This window comes from Cladophialophora bantiana (genome assembly GCF_000835475.1).
Source record: "Cladophialophora bantiana CBS 173.52 unplaced genomic scaffold supercont1.15, whole genome shotgun sequence".
Lineage (NCBI taxonomy): Eukaryota > Fungi > Ascomycota > Eurotiomycetes > Chaetothyriales > Herpotrichiellaceae > Cladophialophora > Cladophialophora bantiana.
This window is the reverse complement of record NW_015971589.1, coordinates 263,035-288,287: the sequence shown is the minus strand read 5'-3', so window position 1 is coordinate 288,287 and position 25,253 is coordinate 263,035. Positions and strand designations below refer to the sequence as shown.

At 52.9% G+C, this 25,253-nt stretch overlaps 9 protein-coding genes across 9 annotated transcripts; 5 read left to right on the top strand and 4 right to left on the bottom strand.

Moving 5' to 3' along the window:
* Nucleotides 1-1,108: 1,108 nt before the first annotated feature.
* Nucleotides 1,109-3,301, top strand: Z519_09289 (uncharacterized protein; the record flags this gene model as incomplete). Its single annotated transcript, XM_016767013.1, has 1 exon — nucleotides 1,109-3,301. The coding sequence occupies one exon, from the start codon at nucleotides 1,109-1,111 to the stop codon at nucleotides 3,299-3,301; it is 2,193 nt and encodes a 730-aa protein (XP_016616529.1).
* Nucleotides 3,302-4,789: 1,488 nt separating this feature from the next.
* Nucleotides 4,790-5,759, top strand: Z519_09288 (uncharacterized protein; the record flags this gene model as incomplete). The annotated part of the gene is made up of 2 exons (XM_016767012.1): nucleotides 4,790-4,995; nucleotides 5,216-5,759. The coding sequence occupies 2 exons, from the start codon at nucleotides 4,790-4,792 to the stop codon at nucleotides 5,757-5,759; spliced, it is 750 nt and encodes a 249-aa protein (XP_016616528.1).
* Nucleotides 5,760-6,565: 806 nt separating this feature from the next.
* Nucleotides 6,566-7,468, bottom strand: Z519_09287 (uncharacterized protein; the record flags this gene model as incomplete). Its single annotated transcript, XM_016767011.1, has 1 exon — nucleotides 6,566-7,468. The coding sequence occupies one exon, from the start codon at nucleotides 7,466-7,468 to the stop codon at nucleotides 6,566-6,568; it is 903 nt and encodes a 300-aa protein (XP_016616527.1).
* An 822-nt stretch (nucleotides 7,469-8,290) lies between these two features.
* Nucleotides 8,291-9,456, bottom strand: Z519_09286 (uncharacterized protein; the record flags this gene model as incomplete). The annotated part of the gene is made up of 2 exons (XM_016767010.1): nucleotides 8,291-9,087; nucleotides 9,153-9,456. The coding sequence occupies 2 exons, from the start codon at nucleotides 9,454-9,456 to the stop codon at nucleotides 8,291-8,293; spliced, it is 1,101 nt and encodes a 366-aa protein (XP_016616526.1).
* A 1,928-nt stretch (nucleotides 9,457-11,384) lies between these two features.
* Nucleotides 11,385-12,899, top strand: Z519_09285 (uncharacterized protein; the record flags this gene model as incomplete). The annotated part of the gene is made up of 4 exons (XM_016767009.1): nucleotides 11,385-11,420; nucleotides 11,523-12,101; nucleotides 12,175-12,771; nucleotides 12,849-12,899. The coding sequence occupies 4 exons, from the start codon at nucleotides 11,385-11,387 to the stop codon at nucleotides 12,897-12,899; spliced, it is 1,263 nt and encodes a 420-aa protein (XP_016616525.1).
* A 3,900-nt stretch (nucleotides 12,900-16,799) lies between these two features.
* Z519_09284 (uncharacterized protein) lies at nucleotides 16,800-17,606 on the top strand (the record flags this gene model as incomplete). The annotated part of the gene is made up of 1 exon (XM_016767008.1): nucleotides 16,800-17,606. The coding sequence occupies one exon, from the start codon at nucleotides 16,800-16,802 to the stop codon at nucleotides 17,604-17,606; it is 807 nt and encodes a 268-aa protein (XP_016616524.1).
* Nucleotides 17,607-19,297: 1,691 nt separating this feature from the next.
* Nucleotides 19,298-19,732, bottom strand: Z519_09283 (uncharacterized protein; the record flags this gene model as incomplete). The annotated part of the gene is made up of 1 exon (XM_016767007.1): nucleotides 19,298-19,732. One exon carries the CDS (start codon nucleotides 19,730-19,732, stop codon nucleotides 19,298-19,300), a length of 435 nt encoding a protein of 144 aa, XP_016616523.1.
* Nucleotides 19,733-21,481: 1,749 nt separating this feature from the next.
* On the top strand, nucleotides 21,482-23,320 carry Z519_09282 (uncharacterized protein; the record flags this gene model as incomplete). The annotated part of the gene is made up of 1 exon (XM_016767006.1): nucleotides 21,482-23,320. The coding sequence occupies one exon, from the start codon at nucleotides 21,482-21,484 to the stop codon at nucleotides 23,318-23,320; it is 1,839 nt and encodes a 612-aa protein (XP_016616522.1).
* Nucleotides 23,321-24,573: 1,253 nt separating this feature from the next.
* Nucleotides 24,574-25,134, bottom strand: Z519_09281 (uncharacterized protein; the record flags this gene model as incomplete). Its single annotated transcript, XM_016767005.1, has 1 exon — nucleotides 24,574-25,134. One exon carries the CDS (start codon nucleotides 25,132-25,134, stop codon nucleotides 24,574-24,576), a length of 561 nt encoding a protein of 186 aa, XP_016616521.1.
* Nucleotides 25,135-25,253: the final 119 nt, after the last annotated feature.

Genomic DNA, 25,253 nt, shown 5'->3' with positions numbered 1-25,253 from the left:
ACACCTGCCGATAGATACGGATTTCTAGCACACGACCGAAACATCTCATGCTGGGTGCCTGCAGTAAAAGACCATTGATGTGCCGATGACCACTGCGCCTTGCATGGCAAAAGCTCTATAGCAGGGCACCGCAACCGGAGAACTGGGCGCAATTAGATTTACGATTTGGGCATTTAGACGCATGTGTCTCCGATGACACGAGGGATCCTGACCAGACAGACGCCTCTCTCTGCTTTGTCGGCTGAACCTCGAGCTATATGAAGGACATACTGTATCTGCTTGGCCAGTTCTCTGCGAAAAGCCTCTTCTTGCGGAAGCGTCAGCCTAACCAAGACGCTATTTTCAACGCCCAATGGATAAATCGGGCCACATTAACTACTAGCAACCAATCGATCTTGATTCTGGTATCCTCCGCTTATCACTCGACCGGAAGAAATGTTGTTGACATGACTTGCTCACTGCCCGCGAGATCGTTGAGTCGTTGGGTATCAGGCCGCAGCTAGACTTGAAGCGGAATAAACCAGTTGTTGTCTCGAAGACTATTCGTCGCCTCATGCTAGCACGTCCGATCGATTCTCCAGCTGCTGCCTAAGTATTGTCAACCGGAGAGGGGCAGGACAAGAGCAAGGCGCATCCTGGGCTTATTGTGACAAGGTATGATGATTCGGGCTTGAGACAGCTCCCTATCGGCAGAGCTCTCGTCGGCACTCCACTCTCTAAGGAGAATGTTTTGACAGGCTTGACGGACTTGGCCAGCCCACCCGCAACGCCGGACAGGCCCCCCTATCAACTGTGTGCCTAGAGCCGCAAAACCCTCGGACTCTGCCCAGAAGTCGACTTCTCTCATCCTTGCCCACTTCTGTTCATTCATCACTATCCTGCACAGCATAAGCAGATGGCTTCTCACGCTACGAGGCGACGATGGTGGCTCTGAAGCGGTTGTGTCTGGGTTGGTCATAGAGACTACGGCAAAATTTGATCTTGTCAACAACTCACCTGAGCACATTCCCGCACCTCCAGTCACAACTATAGCCCATAGCCATGGTTAAGTCCACGAGATTGACTGTGAAGATCTTACTTGGGATCATCAACGACTGGACCACCCAGAATGGAGAAGAAGGAGGAAAATGAGATGGTCTGCGATACATTTACGATAATGCACTATCCTATCGAAAATCAACCCAACAATACCATCCATAATCTACCACGCAATGGAAAGGGCGTTTCCAACACAACGGATGGGGCCAACGAGCAAGAAGTTCTTAGTCGGATCAAATCTAGAGTTGCTTTGATCGAATCCTCCTCGGGAGATAGGCAGTTGGCGAGCGCCTTGTCTCAAGGCAGCAACATCCATCCTGCCGCTCAGTTGGTCGACTACGAGCCTTACATCAATCCATTTACAGGTCAACAGTTCATACCTAACTGCCTTGATGAGCCAGGCCCGTCATATCCTACAAAGAGGGTCCCTTGTACTTTGATTGCAAGTCGGCTCCATGCAATTGAACACAAACATAAAGCCTCCAGCGGCATTCCACGATATGCCGAACCTCCTGTTTTCGTAAATTCTGCCAAACATCGCAACCTCCATTCCCCACAAGGTCTCTTACATACCAGATCAAAAGACCCAACCTCAGAGGTAGCTCCGTGCGACACATTGTCGGAAGCTTTTGGCGGCAGTCCGTTACCGTCAGAAAACACAGCATACGCCCCCAATGCATGTACAAATGTGAGTATGTCGCTCAACCCGAGTAGTGCTAGATCTCACCTCGATCTGCCTTGTCCAGCTGGGAATCCGAGGCAGGCATATGAAGATAATCAGGGAATCGAGCCTTCTCTGCAGGAATCCGAGGAGGAATTGGCATTAAGAGGATGGAATAGAGAATGGAAAAATCATGTGGCTGCAACAAAGGGTAAACATCATACGGGGCTGAAGGCGATGCCTGATGGGCTGCGGGCTGACCTTCCAGATTCGAAACAGCAGCATCAATGCGAAGTGGATCGCAGTTGTACCATGAAACTTACTGGGGACGTTCCCCAAGACCATCAGATGCTTCTCAAGGCCGAGACAAGCCGTTTGTCGGAGGAGAGAAAAGAAATGCAGGTGGACCAGGACGAGACCGATCGGCGAGACCAAGAAGAGATGAAGGCTACATTCGAGCAGATCCACAAGTATCAAGACGGATGGAATCGGGAAGTCGACTTGATTGTTCGCCAGGAGCATGGTACGGCACGGCAGGTCGCGGCGAGGGAAGAAAGGAGAGAAGAAGGACAGGCACCAGAAGAGATGAGGCGCTTTCAAAGCCAAATGCAGACAGAGGACGACCGTATGTTCGAGACTAATCAGAAGCTAGCTCGCGCTTTCTCCGAGATTGAGAATGAGGCAGGACTTCCGCCGGACAAGCAGGGACACCCACTTCCCACCTGGACGGAGCAGTCACTTTATCCGGAGACGCCTTGTCCTTCAACATGGCCGGAGAGAGAAGGAAACGCACAAGACCAGAGTTGGGGGGTCAATCCATTTCGATGGCTGAAAAAGACACTCCGACTGGCGCTTAGCTTATTACCAGCACCAGTCCCGGCTGACATATCTCATCAGGGTCAAGGCATCAAGGCACCTGACGGCTCCGATAGCACTGGACGTGCCGGCGAAACTTCAGGAAAGTGCAGGCTGCCAACAACGGACAGGGAGCAACCAAGACAAGAAGAACAAATGAGGAAGCAATTAGCCAATGTAGCCGAGTGCAGCGTGTGCGCCGACTTGGCTCCCAAGGACCAGATGTGCCGGTTTGGATGCAAGCATTACTACTGTCGCCACTGTCTGGAGACAGCGGTCCAAACAGCAGTCAAAGACAGGAGAGTGTTCAAATGTTGCAGGAAACAGGCCGAGCCGAGTGTTGTCTGTCGGTGGCTTCCCGCGCAAGTTCACAGCGCGTACACGGCCGTGGTCGAGGAACTAACGACCCCCAACCCGACGTACTGCCATAGTAGGAGATGCTCAGCCTTCATCCCTCCGGTCCAGTACGTCGGCGACACGGCACTGTGTTCCCAGTGCTCGACCGAGACCTGCCGACTGTGCAAACAGAAGGTACATCCTGGAGTCGTATGCGAACAGGACAGCGGAGGCCAAGCGTTGCTGCGCCTGAGCAAGACCAGGAAGTGGATGCAGTGCCCGAATTGCAAGAACATGGTGGAGCGGAGCGCGGGATGCCTCCATATGATTTGTCGGTGCGGGAGTGAGTTCTGCTACAACTGTGGGAAGTCCAGCTGGCGGTGTCGCGGGGACAAGTGTGCTCGAGGGTGATGCAGCCTTGTGCAGCCTCGTTCCAGCTCCATGATCAGCCTCGATATATAACGAGTATTTCTCTGACGTCCTCAGACCCAGCGGACCCACAATCGCATGCACTCCGCACTGGGCAAGAGATGTAATTGAACTGGACTCAGGATCTTGTGTCCTCATTAGTCAAACGTAATACCAAGTCCCCGTCGAACTACACGGCGAGGAAATAGTAAACCCTGCTTAGCTCGCCCTTTATCTTTCCCCTGATGGTCTAACCGCTGGCCATGTTGTAAAGAGGTTATACCTTCGGACCAAGGTACAGTCCTGCTTTGTTCGCCCTCTGTCTTTCCCCTAACGCTCTAGCCATCGGCCATGTTCTACAAAAGGTTATGCCTTCGGACCAGCGTACAATCATTCCGAAAGATCCACCGCAGACGACCTCCAACTCACCAGCAACAAGGGAGACACACGGGAAGAAGATGTCAAGAGCCTGCATGGCATGTCGAGAGACCAAATCAAAGGGAGGTGGACCAAGCTCGCTCCCAACACCATACTGAGCTCGATACGGTCATCAGATGAGCGGTCTACTGGTGAGCTACTCAGCCTCGTCCACGCAGGGCGGCCGGTGGAGAGATAATCCAGTATGCCAAAAGCATTCTCAGTCGCAATGAGCTTCGAGGCAGATCACGCACGCGGCTGAGACAGGCTGTTATGGGCAATGCCTCGTTGACTGACGATCCACCCATCCGTCTGCCCGCTTCCCCATAGATCGAAATCACCTGGGACGACGAAGCGGTATCACATCTGATCTCCATTTATTTCACCCGGCATCACTGCTGCTACCCGGTCGTCGACCAAGACGTATTTGTAAAGTCGATGAAGTCGAAGGATTTGACCAGCCACTTCTGTTCTCCCTTTCTAGTCAGTTCGCTTTCACTGGTTGCACGCCTAAGTAAATTTCATCTCCGACATCCATTCATCATGTTCGCTTGTCCCCGAGCAAGCAGCCCAGAACTACACCGACCATCCCGCTGCCTTTGCCAACCCGGAAGACCGCTCGACCAGAGCGATGCACTACATGGAACAGAAGTGGACGAGATTATGGAACCTCGAGCAAGGCAAGGCAAGTTTGGCTAATTTGCAGGGCTTGCCTTCACTGTTCTCGTGGTGAGTTATGGACGACGTTGCAGAATTGCGCTCCCCACTGTCCCGACTGAAATTCTTTGCCCACAGTGCCGTCTTCCTAGGCAAAGATCGTGTCGGGCGCACTGTATACTAGCGAATCCGTCACCATCGCAGCTGAGCTTGTGAGACACGTCAAAAAGAGCTTGCGACGGGGAGAGCCCGAGTACACGACCAAAGAATTCCAGCGATCGTCCAGTCTGGCTCTGCGGGCAGCATTCAGTATTCAAACGTTGAGTCCATCATGCAAAACACACGCAAGCCGAAAATTGTGCGAGAACCGACTGAGAGGTTTGGGGTTGTATGTATAGCGAAGTCGCCTTAGCATGGATGAAACCCCTTGATTTACGACTCCCGACGTGCAGCGCACCGTACGATGAGCAGGAATTAGCCACCGAAAGCCTCGTGGCAACCATACCCAAGCCCCGGTCCGCGTGCGCCATTTTGCCCTCATGCAGTAAACAACGAAAGATTTCGACTCTACATCGATGCGGCGGACCTGTTGCCTTTGGTGTTGATGGGGAATCCACCAGACAGTCCGTTGCCCCGTCACGTCGTCCTCGGCCTTGAGGAGAGATTGGAGCGGCTGGCCGACGTTGAGCTCCAGCTTTTGGGCTGATATCAGTCCCTTCCCCTGAGGGCGCGGTGCGAGCCCGAATCATCTCCAAGTCTAGCTGATCCCCAGGTCGATCTGTAGTAAGTTTGTTGCTTGCTTTTGAACCGTGGATGGCTAATTTTTGGGGGTTCAATAAACAGTCTCGCATACTACGGGTTCTACATTGCCGCACAAGCCCTCGTCATTCGCGCAACGCCGGCCGAACAAGGCCCCAAAAGACGAGAGGTCGCCAGGGGCAAAATAATCCGCGCCTGTTACTGCGTCGCGAGCCTCTTTCAATGGGGCCAGCGCACCATCGGCCTGACCTATTTCGGCGTCGCCTGGATGCCCGCCGCTTCCGTCTGCGCGTTCAATCTCGTCGACCACATGGCCCAGGCCGGCGTCGCGGAGACATTCCACACGCCGATTGTCGTGTTGGCCAACGTCTCGACGCGCAGGACGCTCGCGCCGGACGTCGTGAAATTCATCTGGATCATGCTCGAGGAGCGTAAACTCGACGCGCATCTCGACGCCGCCACGCGGAACCTGTTCAAGCTCAACGCCGTGGACAACTGGGGCGCGCAGGACGACGAGTTGTTCGACTTCGGCGCCTATCCGAATTATGCCGCTATTTCTGAGAGAAGTCGTGATTTTGTCGAAACGGGAGAGCGGTTGCACGAGTATGCTGCCCTGCATCTTGTCTAATGCCGATAATATTGAAAAGTAAAGCATACATACCGGTATGTCGGCAACCGAGTAAGTAATAGAGCAACCACGAGCCGAGAGAGGAGTAAAGACTGTACAGCCATCTCACCCGGGCTCCGATGCATTTGGGCCCGTCGTGTCTTTGCGTGTGGTGCCCTTGACGAGCTTGGTCTCCAGTCCAGAGTCCATACGGACGCGCTTTGCACACTTCGAACACTCTTGCTTCCACCTGTGCCCAGCTTTTTGCTCGTGTGGATCGATCGAACATGATGTCCGACGCTGGTGGCGCTGCTTATATGCATATATATACTGCGCAGAAGTGAGTGACGACCATCCAGGAATGTAGCGTCTGGCCTGGAGTCCTGGGCCATATTTGTGGAGAGCTCGGTATGTGGATATATCGTATATGTATATTCCAATGTCGAATGTCCAATATCGAGCGTAGATAATACAGAACGCAGAACATGGACCGTCATGCGAGATGAGATATACATCGTAATCTTGATTCAATACATCTGCCTGCCTGCATTTACTTCAGTATATTACATATCCATGGATTTATACACTCCTTTGGTGGTGCCCGTCATATGCGCAGGGGATACTGGGACGGCATTACCGGTGCGTTCCTGGATTCATACTTCTCTCTCTCTCTCTCTCTCTCTCTCTTAGATACTGTGATTCGTTCCGGGGTTCACCATTTCCATCGGCGAGGCGCCACTCTCACAGATCCCGTCAATACCTCTCCGGCATTCGTCGCTGTACCTTCCTCTCTGCTACTACGTCCAAGCTTTGGCTTGCCTTGCCCTCTACCGTCCTATCCATCCTTCCGGTATCAAAATCGAACCTACCTCCTCTACCCCTCGCTCCATAACCAGCAAGTTGTAGGCGGCTGCTGCGTTGGGCGTGTCCATTACATCGAGCTTGATGCCTAGTTCCTCGGACAGATATCTCCTCGTTTCGCGAGAGAGCATCCACAATTTGCGACCCGTGCCGACGAGGAGGAGGTCTGGTTTGGGATAGAGGAGTGAGAGAAGGCCGAGAGTCGACGGCGGGAAGTTCAACATCCCGCGGGGGTCGAGAAACACCGTAAAGCCTTTGTATTCTCCGGTTCCGCTTCCGCTCGTCTTGCTTGCAGCATTCCCGCCAGAGGAGGCCTCATCGGTAGCGGCAGCACTAGTAGTTGTAGGCATCCACGGCCGCCACAGAAACGCTTCTCCGCCCACCAGTATCACCCCTTGTCCGCCCGATGTCTGCACGCCATTGTTTAAATGAAACCCATCGCTTGTGCAGGCGTCGATGGATGTGGCGGGTTCCTCAACCCCCGCGCTGGCCAGAATGTCCATTTTGGAGAAATCCGTCTGCGTGTCTTCTTTTGAAGGGGGGCCACGGTCGCGGTGTTTCGGCGCGCGAGGGTTGATCTGTCTCGAGCGGCTGGTGGGCGTTAGAGACGGGGTGGCCGGTTTAGAGGAAGAAGAGGAAGAAGAAGACGCTTGCTGGCGGCTTGGGGCGGTTGTAGAGAGTGGACGAACATGTCTCGCCCGAAAGGGTAGAGTGTAGCATGTTTGGCGTCGTGTGAGAGAGATAACTAGGGGGCGTTGTGCTTGAGATGGGTTCGTATGTAGAGACGAGGCCGTTGCTGCTGCTGCGGCGGCGGCGGCGGCGCGACGAAGCGCCCGGAGGAGGTCGATTGAGGGAGCAGGAGCTCGCATCGTGAAGGTCGGCTCTAATTGACGAGGAGTGAGGGAACAAGAATGAGAAAGAGCGGAAAAGGCCCAAGCTCAGGCAAGGCAGGAGAGAGAGCTCCTGGCTAATTCAGGATTTTTCAGCAGACCCAACTCTGTGCGCGAATGATGTAGAAAGGCACTGAATGGGCAGGAGTCAGGAGGAACGCCGCATTATCCGTCCATTGAACCCAGAATTATCGCCGTCGTTGGGGTGATGTAGAAGGTCGGTCGTGAAAAGGGTTACCAGCGGCAGTTTGATGGTGTTTGCGAAACCATGACTTCATCATACTTGATCGTATAGGGTAATAGGCCGTAGGCCGTCTGCAATGCGGGCGGAGCGCCATGCTACTAACAGGGACTATGTACCGCCACCGAATAGCTATACGCAATCGAACCTCGTAGTATGGACAGCTACACTCCAACGTAATATCAATCTACCGCCACTACAGTGCTCGTAGCTTCGCTTTCAACTTGAGACTCTCATACTGGGACATGTTCACATATATTATTCGGTAATTTTCCCCCCTATTTGGACGGAGTTCTCTTCACGCAGACCTCCTCAATACGAGTGGAATGCCACCAGACTCGGGATCAATCAAATAGTCCCGAGTACATGTCTCCAATGCACCCTGCATCTTTGCCCGCCTACATGGATAGAAAGATACCTTACCCATCGCAATGCAATGCACCACCATGCACAAAAGGAAAAACATTACATCTGACATGCTTGAGCTCGACCTCTTCTTGCTCAACGTGCCTCAAAAGTCGTTGTGAGATTATCAAATATGCCGTCAAAGCTTCCCAAAATTACAAAATGCACAACCCAACAACGGCAATAACAACCGCAAGCAGACTTCCCTTGAGCACAGTTTCACTGTTGCCGCCAATCTGGCCCGCACCATTGGAAGAGTCTCCCCCATCACCTTGCACGAACCCCGTCGAGGCCGCTCCGGTGGCGCTGGCGCTGTTATCTCCCGATCCTGAACTGCCGCTGTCGTTTCCACTGCTACTCGTGGTGTTGTCGCCACGGCCGCCGTTGGTGCCAGTGCCCACGCCAGAAAGACCGGGAATAGTGGCCGGCTCGCTTGTCTTGGACGAGCCACTTGAGCTGGCGCTGCCACTGGGATAGCCGGCGGACATGTTGGTGCCGGTACCGAGGAATGATTTCAGCACGGTATTGTCATTGGTCACTTCGACAGTGTTGTTGGTCATGGCCGCGTCAGTGAAGATGTAAGACTTGGTGCCTTGCACGTTCGCACCGGCAGGTGGATCGTAGCACTGCACCGAGACCGAGTCGAACTGGGCGTAATAGTAGCCGTTGGTCATGTACGGCGAGTCCCATTGCACAAGACCTCCCGCCCATTCAATGGTTCCTTCGCCGTTGGATGGGAGACCGCCGGGCCACAGGGACAGCTGCACTTGGCACGGGGTTTGAGGGTAGTAGTATCGGTTTGCCGTCGCATTCCAGGTGTCTTCGCGGTTCAAGGTGCGGACTGTATTGCCGTCGATGGACCAAGTAATGCTGTCGGGTTGCCAGTCAATTTCATAGTCGTGGAAGTTTGCATGAACATCTGAAAGACCGGTAGTGTTGCCGCCATTGGTATCTAGAATCCCAGTCAGCAGGCTTATTCCCATTTGGGTGGGGGAGACCCTTGAGAGTGTTGCTTACAGACTGGTACACCCTGAGAGTAGAAGTTTGTTTGGGCACTTGTCAACTGCGTCCCGACGAACTCGAAATCGATTTCGTCCTTGGAGTTACCGAGCAGGATGAACGCAGTGACCACACCAGCACCAGCAGAAGTGGCAAACCTGGCACCGACCTTGCCATACCATACGAAATGCGTGCTAGTTAGCAGTGTGCCCACTGTTCCCTCGGCCATAGTCAGCAGCACCGAGTTGTTGTATTCCAAGGGACTGCCGGAGGAAACCCAGTCGGCCTGGGTAGCATCTCCCAGGTACTTCGTGTTGGGCATAACACGGTCGAGGTTATTAAAGTTATAAGTTTGGGATTGACAGACGGGTGCGGGCACGCAGGAATCGAGGCTGGCTGAGTTGACAGGATCACATCCCCCCAGACAATACGCACCAACACCACATTGGCCATACTCTGTCACCCCATTGATTGTCAGTATCTCGATCTTGTTCGTCACACGACATGTATATCGGGGTCAATGGACATACGCGAACAGCAGGGAGTGTCTGATGGGCATAGAACACCACCGCCACACTTTGTCTGAGCAAAGACTGCGGGTGCCAACGCCGTGGCAATGAAGACGAGTGAATGTAAGACTCGGCCCGCCATTGCGGTGTTTTTATTTGTTTTCGTTTTCTCGGGTTCGGTCGGTCGATGCGTATGCAGTCGTCAATGAAAGGGCGACGGCACCACGCACCAATATACGATGAATGCCCCGAGCCCAATACAAAAAGATTTGTTATTGCAGAATTGAGTATCACGACAGGTGGGGATGCTCTAGTCGTCCGAGGCACAAAGAACGAGGTTTGAAGATTCGTCAGATGTTGCTGAGCGAGAGACGGAATCTGCGGGAAATTGGGGGTTGGAATCGAACAAAGGGGCCACAGCACTCGCGGGAGAAGGCAGCGAACGAAGCTAGCGAGAGTGAAAGGGGCGCTGTAGATAAAGAAGGATGCAAAGAAGATGGGATTACAACTGATGATGAGGTCGGAGTACGAAGAAAAGGACAAAGAAGAGACGAGGAAGCAAGGAATGGCGAGTGACACGGAGCTGAGATGTTACAAGGAGACCGCATTGGGCGCAGGCGAAGGCGAGGAGAGAAAAAGAGACTTAGCCAATGTTACTATGCTTGGATTGACGAAGGTGTTGACCATTCCAGTGTCGGCGCCCTGTCTGTGAGTGGCTCTAGGTGAGTCTGGTGAGGACCCAGGCACACATAGCGGGTGCGTAGGACCCGAGATCCAGGCCCACGAGCGCCGTGACTGGTCCGGGGCAGTCCAGGGGTTCCATTGCGTGACGCGGCGCCTGAAACATGGCCAGGGATGGACGTTCCCAGGTGCCTACCGTAAGGGCAGTTGCCACGCCTGGGGAAGCCCGTTAATACCCGTTAAACCCAGATCGGCTAAAGAGTCAAGAGATGGTGGCGGGAGGTCCCTTCAATGGCGGCGTGCTGTGGCTGTGCATCCCCAGATGTTCCATCACCCATTCTGGACGTGCTTGGTCCTTGTCGCTGGGTGGTTGATGGGTATCCTCTTGTTCCAGATTCAAGTTTCCCACGTTTGATAGACGTCCTCGATGATAGTGTGATAAGGACTCCCACGCGGCTGAATCCTCCTCGCCTCCTCCCGAAGCTCTAAGCTCACGTGTCGGGGCCCCTCCCACTGCCTTATACGGTAGTGACTTCAATGCGAGTCATGAGAAGCAGACAAGGGAATAAGAGACCGTCACCATCACCATCGCTGTCTTTCTCGGCCGGGTCGATGCGTGTCGGTCCGTCAATTCTAGAATGACCATCTGACCAAAGTGGCCCCAAAGCAACCTGTAATACACACGCTCGCACTCACCCCATGGCGGAAATCAGTCCGACAACCCTGATGGGCCCCCAGGCTCGAGGCATTCAGGGCACATCCGTCTCGCCATCCACGCCTGAAGCTGACCTCCAACTCCGGAAATCCATGACTGGTCTTTCAAGGCGTGTGGTTTCTTCCTGAGGCTCGTTCTCAATAGAGACCACCAAGACCACCCAAGTTGCAAGAACGGTAAGCCGGAATGTTCCGCATCGCGAGCTGCCCGCATTCGAGCTTGTCAGCCAACTCGATTCCATAAGCATCCTCTTGTCTGATATAAATATATAGTCAAGTAAAGCTCGCCGAAGCGTCTCATCAACTATTATATCGAACCTGCGAGGTTTGGTGACCGGTAGACAAAATGGGCTCAATCGAACCAAAGAGACCATTTGAAAAGGTAACGCTGATTCCCAGCAATCCTTGCTCAACTTCGATTGTCCCGTCGAGGGCAGGGTGTTTGTTCGATACGCATATAGGGAACTCACCAGCTCATAATTAGGTCATAATCGTCGGAGCCGGTCCGGCCGGGTTGCTCCTCGCTCTATTACTCTCGCAACACGACATCCCGTCCTTGGTGTTAGAGTCATGGGATAGACTGGACGAGCGACTCAGGGCAACCCAATATGGGGTCCCTGCCACCAAGATATTCCGTCGGGCAGGCATCCTCGACGATATCCGGGAACAAAGCATCGCTAGCTTTCCCAGCATCTGCTGGCGTCGAGTCAGCGACCATGAACGACTGACGGGCATTGATCTGTCCGTCGTTAAAGACCACCCAGACCGCATGACGATCCTGCCGCTCAACCAGATCATCCAAATCATGTATAAGCACTGTCTGGAAAAGGCCAACGGGCTGGTCGAGGTCAAGTTCAACCACAAAGTCGTTGGTACAGGTCAGGACGACAGGTCTGCCTGGGTCGATGTCGAGGTTGGTGCAGAAGGGGAAGCCAAGGAGAAAAAGAGGATGACCGCCGATTATGTTATTGGGTGCGATGGAGCAACCAGCACAGTGAGGAAATCTCTGTTTGGCAGAGAATGGCCCGGTCAGACATTTGATTTCCGCCTGATGGTCCAGAATGTCTGTCTCTCTCCCCAAGGCCTTCTTCCCCCCTGGTGTTGTAAACAGACGTCATAGCTGATCGGAGCAACAGGTTTGGTATGACGGCTTCGAGAAACATGGTTGGGACGGAGGCAATTATATGGTCGACCCGGACTTCTGGGGTCTGATTGCAAAAAGAGGCAAGGGCGGCCTGTGGCGTGTAACCTACGGAGACAGCGCCATCGGTCTCTCTGATGAGGAGTACCTTGAGCGGCGAAACAACGCCTTCAAAAAGTTACTGCCCGGCCATCCAGACCCCGGCGAATATCAGATCACCCAGACCGACCAGTTCCGGATCCATAACCGCTGTGTCGAGAAGATGAGGGTGGGACGAATCATCCTCGCCGCCGACGCCGCTCACGTGTGTAACCCATTCGGTGGCTATGGTTGTATGACGGCAGTTCTGGACGTCGGTGCGCTGGCCGACTGCCTCACCGGCTTGTACGAGGGCAAGGCCGACGAGAGCATCCTTGACCTGTACGCCGACATCCGCCGAGAGAAGTTTCTGAAGTATGTGGATGCACGGTCCATGAAGAACATGAACAGGATCATGCACACCGACCCCAACACGGTTCTAGAGACCGACAAATTTCTCCAGCTGCTCAAAGGTCTGGAGGGCAACGGGGAAGCGACAAGAGCATTTCTGTTGGTAAGTTTAGTCACACGATTGCCCTCGTGTCCACGTCAAAAGCAGGACCCTCGTGACTGATCTGTGAGAAACCTCAGAAATATTCCAGCATCGAACACGACTTCACTCAGTACTATAAACAAACGTAAGGGGGACACGAAGGCGGGAAAAATCTTTGCGGCTTCGAGCCCCATTGACAGGGGCTAGGTACCTTCGCCCTTTTGCTGGGCGTTCTCGGCCCTGAGAACGACGAGCGTGAATATCAAGCCGGGGAAATAGACCAGTGAGACTTTGCAGTCCCTGGAGAACGGGGCAAGGGCGTGAACGGAAGCTCTAGCTGAAATGCAAGACGGGACAGGCGGCCACACCGCTGCTGATCTTGCGGACTAAGGACTTTCGAATACGAGGAGAGAACCACTATCCGCTTAGAGAGCAGAATCGCTTCCTTTTAGCAATTTGCGGTTTGGAGCGGTTCGATGTTTTTTCACCCTTTTAGAGTCGCGACAGCCTGCATGAGGAGTTTCTGAATCGCTTTGTCCGCATGCTTTAGTTGAGTGGTGTCGGTGCCAGCTCGCTTCGTCAACAATAGTTCTGGTGGAAGGAGGATGTCTGGTTTTGGTTTTGGCTTTGGCTTTGGCTTAATGGTCCTGGACGCCTCTTTCAGGAGCCCTCGCATGTCCTCCCCAAGTGACACATCTGCCTGTTCTCTATGCCCACTTGTGATTTGCAGACCGCCTCCGTTATTCTCCCTCTAATTGTTGGCAAGGAACAGATTCCGCCCCGTGCAAACAACTGCTTTGGTCTAGACCTGGCGGATTTCTCTGCTTTTGTTTTTTGGGCGTTTTCAGTGATTCCTCCACGTTGACTGTGGCTATAGAAAGCTCAGCGGCATGGGAGCATTTCTTGACCAGTCTGTGCACTATGACTTGATGTCTGATAACATCTCGCGTCGCTAGTAGATGGTGCAGTTGTGCCCTTTCCACATCATTTTACATATGTGTTGGGGGTAATTTCCGAGATCCGACCATATGCGTTACTCCATTGTAACCACGTACCTGCACGATAGAGGAATAACGCAAAAACAAGTCGGCTCGAGAGGTGCACTACGGACACCTACCTATGCACGAGCTTGTCCGTAGGGCTCCGAGAGTGGAACTTGAACTTACCAAAGCTATGAAAGTCTTGAGCTGAAGCTTGGCCGTTCGAGTGACGATCTGTCTGGCGCGTGGTGCCAAGAATGGTCAGGGCGGTTATAGTGTCGTCCGTAAAGTTTCAAGAACGAAAGGGCTGTTCGCCTGTACCGACTGCAGAATGCTTGTTTTCCCACGTCAAAACAGGCCACAGTACTCTGTCTGTCCTAAGATGGGATGGGATTGCAAGGCAGAAAGGAAGGGGTGAGGATTTGTCAGCGAGAGAGCCCCACGGTTCACTATCGTCGTGCATGAATTAGTGCTCCGTAACCTGTGTCACACAGGAGGTGGCGTGGTGTTCCCATCTCGCGCTAGCCTGTTCCCCATTGTAGATCGGGACTCAGGCAATCGGTGGCTGGGAGAAGGTCGGTTGCCGGCAGGCCAAAGATTAAATTGCATGTCTCTCAGGCTCCATACCTACATAAAGCCCATGCGTCGAAGATGCGGACATTTCTATCTCGTACCCTCAAAGCGAGAAGACGGACTTTTTCTTGGGAATTTCCGCTTGACTATTTCGTGGCGTGCATGGCGGTCGTCGGACATCAAACCTGGATCGTCAGCATATGCCGACCACACATCAGCCTGTTCTGCATTGAGCCACTTCTGTGACCTCGTCGTCGCCGTTGGTAATCATGTCTTGCAACGCCTCCCAGCCACATGGCAGGAACAGCGGTGTTGGAGCATTGGGCCAGACTCCGCTCCGAACACCCTGACTTTCAGGAGCATCTCGACCAATTTCCTGGCGACAATCCTGATTCCCTCAGGAAGCCGTTGGTATATCTCGTTTAGGAGAAAGCCGGTTGTCGGGAGGCACAAGGGTGTCGGATTCGGCTTCGATGGTTGTCTCGACGCGCCAAAGCACAACACTACCGAACGAGTGCGGCGTCCAATTAGGCATACCTATGAGGATTGAACCCAAGGGGGATGTCGCTGCGAACACGGCCGCCCCGGTCCGCACTGGATTGAAGGGTGACGGTAAGCGATAAGCACTACCCGAAGAGGTCTCTCGCTTGGTGTGGTCTGTATCATATTCTGCAGCCTCAAGGAGAGCCAAAAACGGCGTATTGCTTTCTTTGCCCAAGAATCTGGGTGTGGGAATCCTCCTGAATTAGCATCTTCAATGCTGGTGTGGCAAATGAACCAGTCACGGGCGTGGCACAACAGGCCGTTAACCCCCTAGCGTGTGTCCTTTGTTTCGCCTCGCCAAGTACGGAGTATTGAGGAGGGATTTGATCCAGGTCAATATACGGGCCATCACGGACCAAGGAGATACATAGCGTTAGAAGGTCCAGAGGATAGGAGGAACCATTCGGAGTAGCGGTGGCCGATCGTGACGGGTGTGGCTTGCTGGACAGCGACTTTGACAGCGCGTCGAAGATTGACGATGTTGTCCACCGACATCCGCTGTTTGTGGGCTTCCCTTGCGCCAGGCCGCCGGTCCTCGGTACTCTACAATAGGTTAGCATTGCGACAATGGTCTCGAGGAGCGTACTGGGGGGGTGGCCTAGGGAGCGCCCAAAACCTCAGCTGGAGGAATACGGGGTATTTTGGTGCTGCGGTCTGTACTCGGTGGTGCCTTGGTTTGCTCGTTGCAGTGGAAATGGAAAATTCCCGCAGTGTGCCCCGTGGTTAGGCAAGCCGCCAAGCGGCAACCAACTGACCAGCAACTCCACCAGCCTTTTTTTCTGGAGGCCCAACAATGGGTTCGCCCAGATTGTCGCCAGATTATCGCCAGATTATCGCCAGGCTGATGATTGCACCCCCCTTTTTTCTTGCTGAGGTTGCTTTCGGCTGTCGGTGCTTGACGCCCTTGTCGCTGGACATCATTGGCCATCGGTCTCTCCTCAGGCCAGCGGCTTTGGTCTAGCCTCTCCTGCTCCGAACCTGTTCCCCATCTTCCTCGACTAACTTCCACTGTTCGGCCTCGCCATTCGTTCCTGTTTCATCGTATGTAGCATTCCGTGCGCCTCGAAGTCACATGGAGGATTTTTTGTTTTGGTCAGACAGAGGAGAAAAGAGTTGGGTGTTCCTGTGTGGCAACTCGTATAGCATTGCTGGGGTAGCTGACTGCGCAACCACAACATTCAGCTGGGCCAAGATTGTAGTGTACATCTGCTTCGAAACGAAAAGACCAGTTTTAGAAATTCCTGGTGGCAGCCAAGGCTGAGCTGCTTGTCGAGGGCGAATGGGCGTTTGCACTGCAACCTGGTCGTCGAACCAGCGCTGGATTACCCGTTGTCCCTCGTGGTTGCGAGAGTTTTTGAGTTTCTTGTCAGTCAGATCAGCCGTCAGCATCGCCGTCTCAGCATGGAGGACCCTCTTCGGGAGGCGGTTGATGGCCCAATTTGCATTGACGCTGCTGGTCAAAACTGGTCATGGTGAACCGATTCAAAGACGGTCTAACAGGGTAGTTGCCTTAGCAGGGGCCGAACACGTCCAAGAGTGGAGCTGCGCGACACAGGAGTTCAATCTCGTGGTTGCTCCTTAGGCACCGATTAGGGTTGTTGCAACTTTCCATCCCACCGCAGCCCTTGTCGCTCGAGCATGGAGCATGGCTGAGCTTGTCCTTGCCAATTGAGGACAGAGAGCCAGGCCTACTCCGTGAGTTCGCGCTTCGGAAACCCAGAAGAAAACAAAGATAAGTCTTGCCCAGCCCCTCGTGGACCAACTTCATCAACCCATATTTTTCCTTCTCCTCGCCTGTGTGTCTGCCCCTTCGTTGTGTTTTGGACTGCTGTAACCTGTCAAGCTCATCAGTGATCCATCACTGCCGTTGCCTAGTCTCCCGTCAGGACATCCATTCCCCCCTTCTCCAAGAACATCGACCTTCTCTCCCTGCGCGTCTCGACGACATACGACATGGGTCAGACAGCATCCCAACCCGAGGGCGGCAAGACCCTCAAAGTCATCGGCGCCGGTCTCTCCAGAACGGGAACCACATCGTTCGGAGCAGCCTGTTCCTACCTCCTCGACGGCCCCTGTTACCACGGTGGTACTCAGATGCTGAACTCCCCCGAGGCTCACATCAAGCGCTGGATCGAGATCATCAAACACACCCCCGTGAAGAATGAAGCCGACCGAAAAGCCCTGAATGAGGGCGTCAAGGAGATGTTGGATGGATATGTCGCCTGCACAGATTTGCCCTCCAACGCCTTCGTCGAGGAGCTCATGGAGATCTACCCCGACGCCAAAGTCATCTGCACTGTCCGTGATCCCGATAAATGGTGGAACAGCTTGGCACCTATCGTGGAGAAGGGCAACTTGACCGTATTGTCCTGGATCCTGGCCCCTCTTCCGACCCTGCGATGGTTCCGAACATACCACGACGCCCTCGACGATGGCCGTGTCGGCGAGCTGTACTTCCGCCCCGGCGAGCCCAAGAGACCGACCAGAGCCATGTGGGACCGACACATCGAGCATCTGAAGAAGGTCGTCCCCAAGGAGAAGCTGTTCTTCTATGACGTCCGCGACGGCTGGGAGCCCCTGTGCGCGATCCTGGGCGTCCCCGTACCCAAGGATGTTCCCTTTCCCAAGCTGAACGATGCTGCGGCCATGGAAGGTTTCATGAAGAAGAGTGCCCAGCGAGGCATGATGGTGTGGGCTGGCATGTTGCTGTCTGCTGGCGCTGCTGCTTTCGCCGCGGCGAAGTACGCCCAACTGATCTAAAAAAAATTTGATGCTTGTTGCTGGCGGCTTCAAATGTTCTTTTATATGACGACATTGGTATCACTCGTCCTAGGGTGAAAGCAAGTCTGGACAGTCGAATGAATGAAAGGGTGTGAAAATGATTTCATACATCTCGAAATGCAAACACTATGGGCTCAGGTTATTAGGCGCCATGGGGAAGGAACAAATACGGCGGATGGGTTGGCGTCTTATGCAACAGTTAATCGATGACTATTCAAGTTGCTGGGGGTGACTGAACGTCCTAGATCAGTGGCAATTAGAGGGACTTTCGAGGCTGATTTCCGGGCCTCGGGGTCCAGCGCTGGATTTGAAAGGCTTCTTTGCAGACAGGCCGAGAGGCTGCTACGATTAATTTTTGTAATGCCAAATACTGGAAAACTGCGTCTTCGTCGTGAAGGTCCCGATCGCGCCTGAGCCCCATGTCGGTGATGGTGCCCCTTCGAAAGCGGAGCCTTATTGTCGATCATAAGGCTGAAAACCGGCCGCCCTCCATCTCAAAACAAAGCACGGAAGAGTCCTCAATGCCAAATTTGGGGGGGAAAAAGCACTCGCAAAAGAACAATATGACAGACTTGAAGGAGAGAAGAAAAACACAACAGACAGGTTGACAGAGAAATCCATTTCGTTTTGGTTGATTCTGATCCTTTCAATTAACCAGCATATCTATTACGTGGGCATCCCTTTTTATGGCGCCATTGCCCGCCAAGGAGACAGATCAGGGGGTGGAGACAGCGAACGCGCCCACAGCATCAGCTTGGCCCGGTCAGCCCTGTCAGGGCTGCTTGCGGCAATAGGATATATCCTGCGGCCGTCTGCCTTGTCTGTTGTAGGGATATTTCCATTTCCTCTGATTGGTTCTATTACATTTCGAATTTGTGACCTGTGGAAATCCCTTCACCATCCTCATCTAAAGGTAAGCACCATCATCCTGCATCCAGTTCGCACTGTGACCGTCTTTCTGGATTAGATCTAGTTTGCATGGCCGTAAATGACTGAAAATGGCGGCCTTTGAGAGGGTTGATTGCGCTCGTGCTCTTCGCGGGTTGTCACCTCCATCCTGTTTCAACCATCCAAAGCCCGTGGTGTTCTCGTCAGGCTGAGCTTGGCGGCAGAACGGTCTGGACCGTCCTGGGGAATCCTGGAGGTATCTGCCGGTCAAATCACGACCAATCTGGGCAGATGCAGTAACCGAGCTTCATCCATCATGCATAGTTTGGATATCATCAACCAGCCTGCCACTGGTCGAAGGGGTTCATGGGATTTGAAATTTGCCATGGGTGCCCATACGAGCACAATCATGTTAATCCCAGCCCGATCGAGGGCAGATACATATCCGTACGCGGTATAAAAAGACAGGATATGCCGGACATTAAATTTGGCCCTAACCGCCTTTCACATACCTCATCTATTTTGTGTCGTGAGGAAGTTCGTTAACACCCATGTCATGACGTCGTTGATATGCCGCCAACTTCGACGGTGGATGTTGCATGTCGTACATTTGCTGTGGGCCCACCATTCTGCTGTCTGCTTCGCGGTATATCTGCTAGTTGGGGTGCTGACTATGGAGGTGGAAGTTATGTGAACAGTGGTTTGCGCATCTAGCGCCGATGTCGTTGTGACCTCCTTTGTCGTTGTGCTCGTGCGATATTCAGTAGAGATGATCGTGGACGTTAAGTCGACGATCGTCGTGGCGTGAATCGTTGTGTACACAATGGCAGTCGTGGTGATAGCCTGGATCTTCTGAGACCGTGGCTCGGTTCAACGAAAGGGGTGATTGGGTTTTGCGAGGGGTCTTCGTAAACGCCTTGGGCTTGAGACGAGGAAGACGCATAGTTGGTAGACAAAGCAACTGGTTTGGACTTGGATGGAGGAATTGCGGTCTCGGCTGAAAGTAAGTGGCGAGCTCTGTTGGCCATTCGTATGCCCACTGTGGTTGCATCTACCACGGTAGCTGTTTCACCATTTGATGCTTTCGCCACGTCGATGTTCGTCACAGTCTCCGTAACGATTTCAGTGGCATAAGACGTCTCATACCATGTGACGTGCACGAAAATTTGCGAGGTAATAGTGGACGTGGATGTGAACACCTGGAAGCTTTGAATCATGGCCTTTTGACTTACGTAGGTGTTGCACATTGAGAGTTCTCAACAGCAGGCAGCACCATCCAGTGCTCTCTGTAGTGTCGGTACAGCAGAGATAGTTGTCCGAACAATAGGCTGCTGCGTTGTCTGGAAAACAGTAGTTGTTGCGTTTCCTCAGTGGATCGTACAAGCCTCGTGGAATCTGAACACGATTGCTTAGCCGACTTGCAGAAAGGTAGACAAAATCATAAAGCTGGTCAAGCACTGTCGTGCTCGTACGGTAAACGTCTTCCGGCTCGAGATCGAGCATGTCTTAATTAAGCACGTATTCATTCTGAGATAAGCTGGCTGGACCTGTGATTGCCTGTGAGGCACAGAACGAAGAAGACAACAACTAAAAAGAGCACAGCATTGGTGATGACCAGATTGAAAGGCAAGAAGATCGACGTCTCCCTGATCGGAAATAGCGGGAGGGCCTCATTTCATGCTCAGTACAGGGTACATTCGGTGCTTAGCCTCGCCCCCACGGGGACTCAGAGAACACCAACCTTTTGTTCAAGCAAATCGCGGCAGGCGTTAATGAGACGTCGGTCGATTCTAAGTGCTCAAAGAGTCGCCCGGCCCGATCGACGCTGTTTCATGGGTACCGAGTACAATCTTTCCAATCACGCCCCAGAAACTCCCTCATTAAGATTAGCTCGCACACTTCTTCGAGAAGTCCTGGACTGGATATGAACCCCCTTCGGTGGTCGATCAAGTCAGAGACCTCTAGAAGCAACCTACGGTGTTTGGAGAAAACATGAAGAATTTTTTGATCAGCCATTCACCTGGAGCTCACCTCCGATGTCGAGAATCGTATCGAGGGGATAATACTCCCTGAAACACCTGTGGCTGGCCAAACACACAGACATTTCGTTTTCGGTGGAGTTCCGCGCCATGCTGCATATGCTAAATGTTATGCCCTTGACCGCCTCTGCTTTGTACACGACAAGGCAGACAGTGGAAATGCGGGTAGCGGCCACTCGGCTTAGTGTTACCTTCTCAAACGATTAGAAAAAATTTGAAGTATTGAAGTGGTCCCTCAATTGTCCTTCGTGGAAAGGTCTGATTCGCGGTATAGACTAAGCGGTCAAAATACCAGTTTGTGCCCAGCAAGGTGTACTCGGGAGTTGTAAACATGTAGAGATTGGCGCAGTTCAAAGAGAGAGAAACCGTAAGTGGCGAGGTAGGTAGTCAACTCTAATGAGGCTCGGAAATCGGAACTTACAAGGACAATCCGAACGTCCCTCCAAATGATACGCACAGATTAATCAGGATGGTCGAGTACTCCGTACCTCGTACTTCGGTGGTTGTGCTGTCATCCTCTGTGAGTGATTGGGGACTGCTCCAGCTGTGGCAACGTACATAGATGCAAGGTGACACAAACATCCTGAAGAATATGAAGGTGAGGAGGAGGCCCGGCTTTGACTGCCCGAGATTGAGTCGGCAGGCATGAAAGGAAGAGCATGTATGGGACGGATAGAAAGGGTAGCGCATATGGCCGTTCAAGGCTTCCTTTCGCTGCACGTGACATTCCGCTAAGCCCTAATCGGGTCACCAGGTCCCTCAATGGCGCCTGCACCCTTCTTGACCCTTGTGACGCTTGCGCTTGACATATACAGTCACTGTCATCCGGGCAAAGAGACACTCATCAACATTAATTGTTGTATGGCTTCTTCAAGCTCGACTCTGCAGCCTCCAGTCTGCATATAAGAGCCAGAGCAGTCAGTCACCATGACGCGAGAAGAGCCCCTGCTCGCCCGGCCTGCCTCTCCCACCTCGTCTACGAACGATATCGAAGAGGAAGACGCGCTCCTCACGGGTCAGCCAACCGATAGATCCCATGCTAAAAAGTACCGAAAATGGAGGGAAATCGGTCTCTTTGTCTGGGCTCTTCTTGCAACTGTAACCGTCATCATTCTAGGTGTTGTGTATCAGCATGAATCCACAGTCGCACGGGCGAGGCCCAGAACAGGAGGATGGGGACCGGATGGAAGACCATCTGGCAAGAGAAACATGATCTTTATGGTCTCGGACGGCATGGGCCCAACATCCCTCTCAATGACCCGCAGCTTCAGACAGTACACATCCGGGTTGCCTATAGACGACGTCCTGATTCTCGACAGACATCATATTGGCTCCTCGAGGACTCGAAGCAGCAGCAGTCTGGTGACCGACTCGGCTGCTGGTGCCACTGCCTTCTCGTGCGGACTCAAGAGTTACAATGGGGCCATTGCTGTTCTACCCGATCACACCCCATGCGGAACAGTCCTGGAGGCTGCTAAAAGAGCCGGTTACATGACAGGACTGGTCGTCACTACAAGGATCACGGATGCCACTCCTGCCTGTTTTGCCGCCCACGCGAATCGAAGAGAATATGAAGATCTTATTGCAGAACACATGATAGGTAACTATCCGCTAGGTCGTGTTGTGGACTTGATGATCGGCGGTGGAAGATGTCATTTCCTGCCCAACACAACCGAAGGTTCATGCAGAGCGGATGGCAAGGACATCGTTGCCATGGCCAAGGACAAATTCGGGTTCACGTACGTTGACAACAAGAAAGATTTTGACAATCTAAACCCAGAAGATGATGCACAACTACCGCTGCTTGCCCTGATTGCAAATAAAGACGTTCCATATGAAATCGATAGAGTGCATGTCGCCGACATTTATCCAAGCCAAGCCGAAATGGCTCGATTCGCACTCAAAGCCTTGTCGGCCGCAACAAGGGACTCTGATAAGGGGTTCTTTCTCATGATCGAAGGCTCCAGGATCGATCATGCGGGACACTTTAACGATCCCGGGGCCCAAGTACACGAGGTTATGGCCCACGACGAATCCTTTGGCGCCGTTCTAGACTTCCTAGAATACGACGAGACGGACGGCATCCTAGTGTCGACATCCGACCATGAGACAGGTGGTCTTGCCGCAGCCCGCCAATTACATGAAACGTATCCCATGTACCGCTGGTTCCCCGAGGTCCTCGCCAACGCTACACACTCGACTGAATACCTCGCAGCCAAGTGGAACGAGTATCTCTCCTCCAGCGCAGATACCTCACGCAAGGACGACGAGTCAAAGCTGCGTGATCTGATCACCTCTAGCCTCGGCATATCAGACTCTAGTCAGGAGGAGATTGATGCCATCATCGATGCCACACCGGTTTGGCCTCCCTTGTACCACTTCTCAGATATGATATCGCGCCGCGCGCAGATCGGGTGGTCTACGCATGGCCATTCCGCGGTGGACGTGAATATTTATGCTTCACACCCGAGTCACGCGCCGGGATTAGTGGGAAACCGTGAGAATATAGACGTTGGTGAGTTTATTGCAGAGTACCTGGACCTAGATCTCGGAGTCATCACGGCGGAATTGAAAAGTAAAAAGGTCAATATATCATCTCTGGCCGGAGATATGGAGGAGGACTGGGGAGAGTGGATGGGTCCCCGCGGTCTGCCAGTCAACGAAGACGGAAGTCTCATATCACTGGACGCATACCACGGGGATTACAAGCATAGAAAACGCGAGGCCGAAGCGATTGCAGATTGCGGTTGCGGCATGAAGCACTGAGGGTGAACCCGGGTGGAAGAAACAACTCTGATTTTAGCCGTCACGAGACGTTGACGGGCAAGGCAAAATGAATGAGACGCCAATATATTTGTGGAGTACCCTGCAGAAGCTTTAGATAAGGGCGTTTGACAAGAGGATTTCTCGACAGCGGGCGAAGTTTGTTCTGATGGTCGCGAGCTTTGGCTGTATACACCTGAGAAAGAATGCGTAAATTGATATACTCGAATCGATTAATCTCCATCTATGAAAACGGGTGCTGATGCATTTATTAAGGCCACCGAAGGTGGAAGTCCAGACCTCTTCTCCGTATTCTCGGTGGACTATTAAGGATGTTTCCTCTTCCATCGATGTGTGCGTGTGTGCTTTTCGCCGTACAGTCAGCCTCGTCCGGCCTCGTCATTGTACTCAGTGCGGGTGGTGGATGGGTAGAGGACGTTTCCAACGGCCTCGCAGCACCAAGGCCAAAAGCCCAAAAACGTAAAGCGAAAGTTAACCCTCATGCTCGACTTGACTTGACTTGACCTCAGTATCAGTCAGGACGAGGTACCCAGGATGAGGATGAGGATGAGGATGAGGATGAGGACCAGACCAAACACGCCTTCGCCCAGAAGTGCGAATTGCCCGAAGAAACGAACAATGCTCTCCCATGCGTGCCTTCCCACCCAAAACAGAGGGAAAAAATTGACGTGGAAAAGGAAAAACGGAAAAGTTGAAGAAAGGGATAGGAGGACTTGCGCAGCATGGCGGGACGTGTACTCGGCGAGGGGTATGTGCCAAATCTGCAGAGAAAGGATTATCCGGTACCAGTCTCTCTGTCCACCTCTATCTATCTGTGTACTGGGTATTGATCAATCAAACAATCTGACCATCAAAGCGACGACATGCAGGCAGGAAAATAGACAGACTATAGGACAAGTCATGACGAGAACACTGGGTAGTGGACACTGATCAGTTCATTGCTATTTCCTTGTGGGGATCTCCGTACCCATGTTTTAAATGCAATAAAAACGACACGCTAATGCTCGCAAGAGCGTACGGTATATACCCCGTACAACGGATAAAAACAAACGCCCTATTTGTTGGGGCTTGACTTCCATTACCTATTTTCTCCAGTTCAAAACAATAACCAAGAGCTGCTAATGCGACATGATGCTTTTCGGGCATTGGATGCATTCCTCATTTCTGTCGTTTCACTTGTCTATTATCCATCCCGACCTTCCTCCATCACCTCCCCGTCCTTCCACGAAGACCGTTTAGTTTCTCAACAGGCGCGCATTGCCGGAGGGAGGAGGGCAAGTGCCACCAATGTCAACAATCCACGCGGCGGAGTTGAATTCGGTGTGAATCTCGGCGAGTTGCCAGCCAGTGGGTCCGACGGTGGCGTCAGGACCCTTCTGCACGGCCTTCAAAATCGTGATACCCTGCGAAGGATAGATCTGTTTGCCAACAGCACCGACCCATCGGAGGACGATATAACCATCGCAGGTGACGACGTCTGTGCCCAGAATGGTGAAGCCGATGGGTGGTTGAGCGCCTTGGCCTGCAATATATGCCTGGGCGCTGGGGAAGGTAGGACTGCCCAAAGGAATGCCAGCAATGTAGTTGATGGAGTCTGAGGTGTCAACAAGCTCAGGGGCGAGTAGGTTGGTTGCGGTGGCAGTGTCGAAGTTGGTCAGGGTAGAAATCCACTGGGTTTCGATGGCGATGGCGATGTTATAAGGAATGCACGAGGAGTCACCACGAGCATTGAGTGCTGGGGCGGCAGAAGCCAGAGCGGCCAAGCTGACTGGAGCGATGATGCTGGAGAAACGCATGGTGGCGAGTGATTATGTAGATGTGAAAAACGAAAGGCTTCTGTAGTTCGTTGAATTAATCTTAGTCTGGTGTGGTTGTGTTGTTGAGTGATAGTATTATATATAGCTAGGACAACGAG